This window comes from Muntiacus reevesi, chromosome 3 (genome assembly GCF_963930625.1).
Source record: "Muntiacus reevesi chromosome 3, mMunRee1.1, whole genome shotgun sequence".
NCBI lineage: Eukaryota > Metazoa > Chordata > Mammalia > Artiodactyla > Cervidae > Muntiacus > Muntiacus reevesi.
The window spans coordinates 140,641,072-140,652,126 of record NC_089251.1 but is presented as its reverse complement, the minus strand read 5'-3'; the positions used below and the strand labels follow the sequence as shown (position 1 = coordinate 140,652,126).

At 44.0% G+C, this 11,055-nt stretch overlaps 1 protein-coding gene across 2 annotated transcripts in view; it reads right to left on the bottom strand.

The window, feature by feature from the left end:
• Nucleotides 1-738: 738 nt before the first annotated feature.
• Nucleotides 739-11,055, bottom strand: part of KLF7 (KLF transcription factor 7) — a 103,553-nt gene continuing 93,236 nt past the window's right edge. For both annotated transcript variants that reach the window (XM_065930719.1, XM_065930721.1), the window contains one exon: nt 739-3,299. In XM_065930719.1, coding sequence (XP_065786791.1) covers nt 3,248-3,299 — 52 coding nt within the window. In that variant the 3' untranslated portion in view covers nt 739-3,247. The remainder of the gene's footprint in view (nt 3,300-11,055) is intronic.

Below are 11,055 nucleotides of genomic sequence, written 5' to 3'. Positions count from 1 at the left end.
CTTTGAATAACCTGTCCTCTTGGAAGCAAACTAGCTTTAGGTTATTTCTCAGAAAGCCTGATCACTCCAGCAGGCTCCTTCCAACCATCTCTGCCATTTCAGAGAGGATGGATACTTGATAACATGCCCAAATGAATGGGGCTACCACTCTCCCCACCCCACAATAGACAGGACTGGTTATCGTTCAGAGGTGTCAATTGAGCTACAGAAGAACAGTTTCAAAGCCATACGCTTAGCACCCACCAAATTCTCAGGCCAATTCTCGGTCAACAAATGCCTGGAGCCAGCAAGCCCCACCATTCGAGGTTCAGTGCACCCTGCTTGGAGAAAGGTCAGGAGCAGATTACAAAGGACCTCACTGATATAAAAGAGAGAGGAATTGCCCAATATTTCAGACACTGATGAAGACCCAAGGGTCTTTGTTCTGTCACATTCAAATGAGATCTTTTCAAGACCACAGATGACAACGGGGAGCGAACAAGCAATGATTACTCTTTTGCATTTTTTTAAACTTTCTTTTTAATAGAGCCTTGCATTGGTCAGTTCAAAAATTAAATTAAGTATTATAAACCCTTAATAATAGCATTTCAAGAGGCAAGAGCAGCTCCAGCAGGGGAGAGAACATTTGTAAATCGTGGCAGCCACGGCTAATGCCATCACTGGGACTGTGCGTGCAGTCATGCTGGAGGCTGCTCTAGAAAGGGAAATCATCGAACCAACAAAATCTGGGGTGTCTAAAGTTTCATCTAGTGCACTGACTGGAGGCGCTACAGTTTAATACAGCTGAGGTTCAAGGTCCCTCACACATCCTTCATCCAGAAAGGATGAGCCACACATTCAAATATAATCCCATGGTCCGCCCTGATGGACTGGCTACAAACGCACTCGAATGCAGTCGAGAACTACGAGATTGTCAGCAAGCAGTGCTCCAGAAATGTTTCTAAGTCATGTCTAGTTTTAAATCTTTGGAATAAAACTGATTTTTTTAAATACCCTCTGACTAACATATACATAATTGCCTCTGGCAAATGGGCAGATTTTGTGTGTGTGTTTAGGGTGGTTTTTTCTTTTTTTTTGTTGTTTTTGGTCTAAATTGAAAAAAAGGAAAAAAGAGAAAGAAAACTTGAAGGGCCAGACCTCAGAATGCCCCAAGTGTCCAATTGGCAGCTACAGCATTTGTGATAAGGAGGCTCCTCTGCCCTCAGACGAGTAGTTTCAACATTTCAGTGAAATCAAAGTTTGCAGAAAGCTGAGAAACCAAATGCCAAGGATCTTGAAGTTTGCTGTCATAAATGAATCTGTGTTTCTTATATTTCCTTTCAAAGACTTCAGTTTTGCATCCCAAATAGGTATGGGGTAGCATTTTAACAGTCAATGAGTCAAACAGTCAAAGGAGGGCAGGAGAGGAGCCAGCTGGTATGAAGGAGCAGCAACCATGGGCGGACCAAATGCCATTTTTGTTTTTTTAGACGTGTCTTGAAGGGATGGTCCCAGAATATACAAAATATACAATCTGCCCTAATAACCACCCCGCTTGCTTGCATAGGCCATTTAATGGTCCTAAAGGCAGTCTTTGGAGTTGAGGCCAGTGCCAGCTAGCTAAGAATGCGGGTAGATGATGGAGACCGATATTGGATGTGTGTGGGGGATGGAAAGTGAGGCATGGAACCCCCTCGGAGTCAGCTTGCAGAGTAAAAGTGAGGCCTCTGTTGATCCCAGGTGCTCTAGGGCACACGTCATGGTGGGCCTAGCCAAAGAAATTTAAAAAATCAGAAATATGTCTCTCCTTTTAGATAGACCATGAGAGAAATATCTCAACCCTTTCCTTCAATGTCCACCCTTTATTCCCACAACAGCATTTTGAATTGTGTGTTTTAACAAGTGGGGTGACATGACTCAGTGGGTATGAGACAGGAAGAGAGGGTGATGGTTTTTGAAGCCACTGGACTTGGGAGGCATCCTCCGTTCTCCCCATTCCTGGAAAGAGCGATATTTTTGGCTTTTTTGTCAGGTCATAACCCAGAGTTACGTTCAATATGCAGCTGCCCTTTGAGACTAGCGACATCTATGCTGAAACTGGTTGTTAGGGGAGCAGTGACACACAGCATGGGGTTGATCACTATGAGCTGAGGTCAGGATGCCTCAAGGGGGATGAAAAGAGTGTGATGTCCCATCTGATTGGCTGCTTCGAGAGCTGGACATCCAGGTGACGAGAGAGAGAGTCCTGGAGAGGTTTAGTCCATGGAGAAAAGATAAAACATTTAAGCTTCCAAATAAGCTTTTCAAGTTTTCGTTAGCAAAAAACAGAGAGATTAAAAAGAAAAAATCTAGCACTGGCAATAAGGTGAGGCTCAAGGGATACACTGTGATTGATCATCAAGGACTTTATTCTCTTGGCCACTTTGCAGTCATGCTAGAAGTTTCCAGAATCCCTAGTGCATATGGTGTGCAAGAGTCAAAAAGTAAGAAAAGAACACTCTTCCCTGGAGACCTGGAGAGTGAAGTCTAGAGAAATGCAGGCCAGAAAGGTGTAAGGTGTTATTCCGGAGTCTGCCGCCGCTAAGGCCGTTGGTATCGACTGGAAAGATCTCAATAGTACTAAGAACCAAAACTGATCAACAGTTCTGTGAGGAAGTCGGACGCACGGAATAGTAGGACTTTTCACACACAAAGGACAAATAAACCGAGAGTTAATTTTGGCTACCAAACTGCAATTTGGTTTGCTAGGTCATTTTCCCCCAACTATTGAAAAAGAAACATTAGTGCTACACATATGCAACTTTAAGACGTTGTATTCTCCTATCAAGTTGCACTGAGAAGCAAGTTAAATAAGCCCCTCTTACTGCCGTCCACCTGTAGAGACGTCACATCCATTTTCTTTGATTTCCATTGGCAACAGCGGGAAATAATTCCAATAGTGCTGAAGTAAGCAGCCAGACTGCCTTGCTGAGTTCACCTGGTTTCTTTCTTCTTCTTCTTCTTCTACCATCTGGCTAGGGCAAGGCATAAAGATAGACGTATATATTTTAAATATAGCTGAGTGCATGACTGTGTGTGTGTGTCTATGTATGAGTGCGTGTGTGTGTGTGTCTGTGTGTGTGTGTGGTCTGTGTACACAGAGGTTTAATAAGTGAGAACTTTCTTCTGCGAGGCAATGGATCCCCGCCTGAAGTCCAGCCCCCGCCTCATGGCATTTCCTTCAGACAACGGCCGGCCGACGCCATGGCAACTCTGGCCTTCAGGTTTTTTAGATATGTCTCTTCATATGGAGGGCAAGATGGTCAGACCTGGAAAAACACCTAGGGAAGATAAGAAAAACAAGAATATTAGAGAGATCTGCATCAAGAACTCAACTTCCATCACCCTTCAGTAAATGATCAGCCCTAAAAGAGAGAGAGAGGCAGTGCGTGTATATTGAGAAACAAGGTTTATCGGGCAGGTGAGCTCAGCAGTCAAACTGCTTGCGTTCACCTCCTCCAACAGTTGTGTGACTGAGCACCTTAATCTCTCAGGGTCTTAAGTCTTAGTCACTCGGTTCTGTCCGACTCTTTGCGACCCCACAGACTGTAGCCCATCAGGCTCCTCTGCCCATGGAAGAACACTGGAGTAGGTAGCCATTCCCTTCTCCAGGGGATCTTCCTGATGCAGGGATCCAACCCAGATCTCCTGCATTGCAGGCAGATTACCATCTGAGCCATCGGGGAAGCCTGGTGTCTTAATTCCTCCTCAATAAAATGGGGAAAACGAGAGCACTTACTTCACAGATGGGTAGTGATGATTAAGTAAGATGATCTATGTAAACTGCTTAGAAAATTGCCCAGCACATGGTAAAATCTTGATTAATATTAACTATTATTATTGTGATTGTCATTATTAAAGAAGAAGCAAATGTAAAAGTGTTTTGGAAATAATATGTGTCATGCTCATACACTATAAAGAACAATTAGCCTGTACTATCAAATGATGACATTCTTAGCACTTCAACACCCAGATTTCAGTCTTAAGTTTTACAATGGAAGCCCTGAAATGCTGCCTGTGATATCTGCAGGTCTGTATAGGCACTCCACATTCAAAGGGAGGAAAAGCTCATGTTTATTGATAATGGTGTCATATGCGGGCATGTGTGTGGTGTTTCTCCAGTACCACCCTAGACTCAATGGACATAAGTTTACGCAAACTCCGGGAGAGAGTGAAGGACCAGGAAGCCTGGCATGTTGCAGTCTATGGGGTCGCAAAGAGCCAAACACAACTCAGAGACTGAACAGAAACAACAAAACATCCTCAGCAACTTTTCATGGTAAATCTTCACACTCTTTTTGTGGGCATGCATGTGGTAGGGCCCCTGAGGCTGGGGTCACACAGCCAGTGTGTGGCAGTCATGGGGTGAGAACCCAGACAGATGTGTAAACCCACTCTTTGAACAGTCTGGTACCCAAGGTCGACCACTGAATCCCTTTGGTGGCCTCAGAGTGAAAGCAGTGGCTGTTTTCACTCCTTCCCCTTTCCTTTAACACCACCCACTTGATTTTGCCCTGGGTAGTAACTCTCCCACATTCTCAGTTGCACGTGGCTAACCCACCTCCTAAGGCTGAAGTCATGGCCACAGTGATCTGCTGAGGGACAGTCAAGTGATCCACAAAGGTCAACGAGAGCAAGTACTGGGACATCTGCTAAAACTATTGGAAGAGAGATGCGCTCTTTGGGGCATAGACACTAAGATAGGAGCTGTGGGTGTCCATATAGCCACGGGGGAAAGAGCCTATTTGAGAATGAAGTCAACAGAGAAAAACGGGTGAAGGGGTAGGAAGGAAAAGAGAGCTTCTAGTCCTGAGGACGATATCTCAGCATCTGGACTCAACCAAGCGTGAAGACAAATCGAATTCTGTTCTTCTTAGTTATAGGAGCTAATAAAAACCCCTGGAAGCTAACTCAAGACTGAGTCAGGGTTCTCTACTTCTAACTAATAGAGTGGCCATTTCCGCATCTCTGAGGCCTACATACAGTCTCAGGTTCCTGGGCTGGAATCCCAGGGAAGTCAGTGCATCAGACAGCAGTCATTCTGAGTTCTGGGTGTGAGTTCTCCCTCAGATCCAGCCCTAGAAACTGGTCTCCGTCCTACCTGGGAGAAAGTTCCCAGGTCCCCTGAGACACTGCCTGAGACATCCTTCCAGTTCAAAACTCTAGTTGGTGTATTAGCAAGCTGTCCTGCTCAGGTCAGCAAGGGTTCCTGTTCAGGGCAGAATTTCCCTGTATTTGTTCATTCTTAAAACAAAGAAAGAGAAAACCCCTGGCCCTACCTGCTGACCCCAACACTCTCCACACATGTTTGTGTTCATTTCTCAGATACACATGCTGGATAGAATCTCAAGAAAATGAAGCGAAACAGAACAAAGTAAAATGAAAAAAAAAAAAATTATCATAATGAGTAGAAAGTGATCTAATCCAGTAACATATTGAATAACAGTAATTCTAACCGTAACTGCTTATTTCGGGCTCTGATTTGGTATAGGCAAGATACTTGATAATCCCTTGGCATAGCATCTAAAGGGGATTTGATTTACTATAAAACAGTGATAAATTTTCTTTAAAAGCAAGTACTTGATGTCACCGGTGTAAGAAAAAAGAGTACAGCCTGCAGGGAATTTAGTCTTTGACTGTCCTGGGCCGAGGGCACACTTAGTATTATCCACGCCTCTTCTCTTCCTTCCCCTCCTCCTTTCCTCCTTCTCTCCTTCCTTCATCTCAACAGCATAGGGAAAGAAGATCTAAGTCGGGAAGTTGTTTTTGTAGGTATTTCCTTTCTAAAGTTAACATTCTTACAAGAACTCTATAAAGAAGGTACCATTCTTAGCCCCATTACCAGATGAGATATTCATCAAAAAGGAGCAAAGCCAAAATCTGAAGCCCAACAGCCTTGACTCCAGAGCCCATGCTTTCAGCCATAACCAGTTCTCAGGCTGAGCAGAAGGTCAAGCTGAACGGTCCGTTTAAAGAACTGGTAGTAGGCAGAACTGATGGATGGTCTTCCCCAAACACCTGCACCCCATCCCCAGAACTTGTGAATATGTTAGGTTCAAAGGCAAAGGGGAATTAAGGTTGTGGGTGGAATTAACTTGCTGGTCAGCTGACTTTCAAATAGGAAGCTTCCTCTGGATTATCTGGGTAGACTCAATGTCACTGCAAGGGTCTTTAAAAATGGAAAAGGGAATTAAAAAGAGAAAACCAGAGAGATGGAAGCGTGAAAAGGACTCGATAGCTCTGATGATGAAGAAATGAGGTCAGGAGCCAAGGAACATGGACAAAGCTGAAAGCTGGAAAAGGCAAGGAAATGGGAGCCTCAGGAAGGGAATGGAGAGCAACCCACATCTTGATTTTACCCCCAGGGAGATCTGTGTCTGACTTCTAACCCAAGGAACCGTAATATGATAAATCTGTAAAGGTAAATAAGGGTGATACTAAGCTTGTGACAACTGGAAACACTGTCTAGAAAATGAATCCAGAAGTTAATCTGGTCAAGCCTGAGTAGCAAGGCCCTGTGAGAAAGCCACAGAGCATGTACCAAGAACCCTGTGTCCAGAAGAGGCATGTGTGGATTCGAGATGGTAAGGAGCAAAGAAGAGTCTTTGCTACTAGCACAAAACCTTTCTCTTTTCTTTTCCACATCCTGAGAACATACGGGACCAGCAGTTTTTTTTTTTAATTAATTAATTAATTTTTGGCTGTGCTGGGTCTTTGTTGCAGCACGTGGGCTTTCTCTAGTTGCAGCAGATGGGAGCTACTCTCCAGTTGAGGTATGCAGGTTTCTTACTGTGGTAGCTTCTCTTTTTGCAGAGACAAGCATTAGATCTCATGACGCTCACGAGTTGCTTCACGGCATGTGGAAAGCTTTCCAGACCAGGGGTTGAACCCATGTCTCCTGCATTGGCAGGTGGATTCTAAACCATTGGATCACCAGGGAAGTCACATGGGACAACAGCTTTCTTGATATAGGACTTCGTTTGAAATAGTCACTCAGTATGTATGTGTTCCATACTTCCATTCTCCTTTAATCAACTACTTAACCTGTGCTGGGTATCTAGCAATCTGTACAAGCATTTATCTTTACTCTAAATTTTTTCAGAAAAAAAAAAGTGGAAAACAAACCAATTCTTTAAAATGGTATAATATATGATTGCACCCCTCCTGAATCAAACTAGCGTCATTATTTGTTAAAATTCTAGAAAGTGCATGGATTTAGAGTGAGATTGGGTCCCTCACCGTTGAGGTCTTATTTAAATCCAATATACCAGTAGGATACTTAGTCATGATTAATTTATATTTAATAAATTATACTTACTGAGTTCCACATAGGAACAGTAAAGTAAAAAGTAATAGATAAACTCTGCATCTAGAAATGCAGAATCAAGTAATTCTAAGGGTAATATACCCCCAGGGGGTATTTAGGACTGTACAGCAGTCAGATGACCTTAAATAAGAAAGTTCTTAATGACTAAAATTTGTTTACTGCAGAGAACTAGTCAAACCCTTATTGTCACTTCTCTCGCTGATGAAAAAGGCCCCCTAAAGTCACATGGGCATTAGGCCAACAGCAATGCACCAGGCACCAAAGGGCTAGATACAGGCTGATGTTTCTCACCACCTACAAGTGGGCTGACCAAGAGATCAAAGATCAGAATGCCTCCTCTAAACTTCCTAGGGTCTTGGAGGTACTACGCTGGGAGCAGGCTCCTTGGGTTACAGCTGCATGTGGCTACTTGGGGAAATAGCCCTGCTTACTACGATCAGCAGCCTCTTGCTCTGTGGGCTGAGAAACAACAATCATCCCTTTAAGCAGCTGATCACTGAGTGGGCTGTACTGCGTAGTTTGATGTAAGATAGCAGAAACACCTCACTGCTTCCTCCCCAGACCTGAAGTCACAAAATTTAATGTCTTTAAGGCCAGGCAGATAAAGTAAATGGGTGCAATGGGTCAAGAGTAAGAAACACACAGCATTTTTAAACCATCTGATTCTACCTCGGAATATAAAGAAATGTTGCTCTTCATTAAGAGGAGATAATCTGGACATGCTACACGGCAACTGATGTTCTGCCTTCATACTGGGGAGACCATGGTGAGGGAGGGGGAACAGAGAGAAATAAGTAATCACAGGACCATTACCAAAGGCAGTGATGACCAGTCAGCTCCAGAAAATTATGGCCTCCTGGGAATGTGAGTCCACTGTTACCTGATCTTCCAATTTTTCAAAGCCAGGAACAGAGATTTTTGTGACATTAAGCAATTTGAAATGTTAGCAAAACAAACAAGAACTCATGTGCTTTTTAATTTACCCTATAGGCAAAATAAAAGTATAAGTTAGACTTGGTACCTGCTTTAAGGTCAAGAAACCCCAATCTTACTTAGTTCAGCCTCTAAGTAGCATAATCTGAGGGCTTCCCAGGCGGAACTAGTGGTAAAGAACCCATTTTTCAATGCAGGAGACCTCTAAGAGATACAGGTTTAATCCCCAGTTCAGGAAGATCCCTGGAGGAGGAAATGGCAATCTGCTCCAGTAATCTTGTCTGGAAAATCCCATGGACAGAGGAGCCTGGTGGGCTACAGTCCGTGGGATGGCAAAGGGTCGGACACGACTGACGTGACTTAGCACGCGTGCCCATAGGGTAGCCTGATTATTCAATTATATGGGGCAAGAGATAGATTTCTCAGGCTCATACATATTGAGGCACCAACAGGATCCAGTGCTCTGCTAAGGGCTATAAACGTACTCTTTTTTTGAAGGTAAAAGTCTTCTAGGGAATGCCAAGTCCGCGGTCACGCCAGGCTTCTCTTCCATCACTTTGGGACCACTCCAGCTCCCCACGCCACCTCCCAGCCCTGCTCTATTTTTAGCACAGTTCCTGCAGCTGAAGCACAAGGTGTTGCCTGTCGGGAGACACTAACGAGGCTCCACCCCCTGGTTTCTGACACTGGTGGAAGGCACCGACTCTCCTGCCACAGAAGTTTGAGCTACTTGCCAGCTGCCCCAAATACCATGTCACAGTTTGTACCATCTGCTCAGCAAACTTCTAGCTCCAGAAGCCAGAGTGTATTTTGATGAGGAAAATCAAGCAAAAGACTAACTGAACTACCCATCCCTGACATCTCCTACACGGAAATACACGGTCAGTTTGAAATTATTTCTCCATATACATCAGTCAGGTTTAATCCTAAGAAGTCAAGTGCTGGACAGATATTGTTGTTCGGTCGCTCAGTCGTGTCTGACTCTCTGTGCCTCCATGGACTGCAACGTGCCAGGTTTCCCTGTCCTTCACTATCTCCTGCAGCTTGCTCAAGTTCATGTCCATTGAGGTGGTGATGCTATGCAACCATCTCATTCTCTGTCATCCCCTTCTCCAGAATGGACAGTTGCATACTGCTTAATAACTCAGTTGACTTAAGAGGAATACTAAGTCTGGCAGTTTCCCTATAAGAATTCTTTGCCTGTTTCCAAGGCTTATGGCTATCCATAAAGCACGATTTCAAAGCAATAGCCTCACCATCTTTCAGGGAAGGACAACTCATGTGTACCTACGACCACCACACTCTGAAAACTCACAAAGGATAGATATATCTTCATCCTCACTGGTATAATGCCATTCCTCAAAGGACTGTGGTCAAAGAGTCACCACCTATATAGCTTCTTTAATTAGTAACCAGGGTTAGATACGGGCATCAAGAGAGTTTCAAATAAGGAGCAACATCACTGAAATATAATCTATAGGAGAATAGCTGCTGATTTCTATAAATTCAGGGGGACTTTGAGGTGAATGGGACAGAAATGACAAACAGGTTGTATTTGGGGGTAACAGAAGAGAGCTCTAAGGGACAGACAGACAATAGCTTCATGGAGTGTACTTCCTCAGCCTTGGGGTGGGAGGTTATCTTTGGGCTCCAGAAGGCATGGGGGCTTTATTTAGTTCTTCAAGAATGAAGATAAGAGGAAAATAGGCTCTTCAGGAAAAAAGAAAGGGAAAAAAAAAAAAAAAAAGGGAGGAACAAAATGAATGCTTCTTTATAAGCATCTTAAAGGAGCACCAAGGCAACTGGCCACCCATGAAACATGGCCACTCCTGTCCTGCTCTGCACCAGGGGAAGGTCTGGTGAGGGGGCTGGGGGAGGCAGGATGCAAAAGCGATCGCATTTCCTCCACCAGAGAGCCAGGCCTCTGCGGACATCCTGCACACCCCTCCTGCCACCCTGCAAGCGAGGGGCTGAGCCGGGGAACCCTGAGGCTTTCAGGGCTTTTATCGTATTAGAAGCATTTTTCTCATCATAACCGAGACCTTTAATATTGCATTAAAAAGATGGTTAATTTTCTTAAGCTTCCTTTTAAACACAGAAATAGGATTAGAAGGATAACACGCTCAGATGCAAGCCCATTATTTGATTACGTCTAAACCTAATCCTGCCTTCACCTTGGCCTGCAGAGTCTCCATTTTGGGGTTTATTGGTTGATAATGCCAGGGCTGTCAGATACTATTACTTGTGTAGTGTCTGTTGCTACGTGCTCTTTCTTCCACTCTCAAATGCTGAAAGTTTGAAATTGAATTACAGGATGAGTTCTCAAAGCCTCACCATCTTGACCTTTGTACCTACTTTCAAAGAAGAAAGGATGGCTCTGGCCCCCCAAAAGAATGGGAACTCTCTTCAGTAAATTCACTTCTAACAATGCTTCAAAGGAAAGTCTTATAACTAATTTCCCCTCCTTCATGCAGGCTTTCCACTTCTCACATTGAGAAAAACCGATTGATATTAATAAAAAGATCAGAAACTACCGGTGACCATTCTCTAGCCTATTAATTTTCTTATTATACTAAAATGATCTGTCACATCATCCCCTCGAGGGTAGGAGTTAGGTCTCACTGATATCTAGGGACCATCACAGTGCTGGTGTTCATGAAATACTCATGTAACTGACCCGAGAGTCTGTATCATCTCTTGACTGTATGGAAGGAGGCACCCTTATCTCACTGGTTTTCTCCATGGAGAAGTAAGAGGCATCCCCAGGCCCGAGTCTC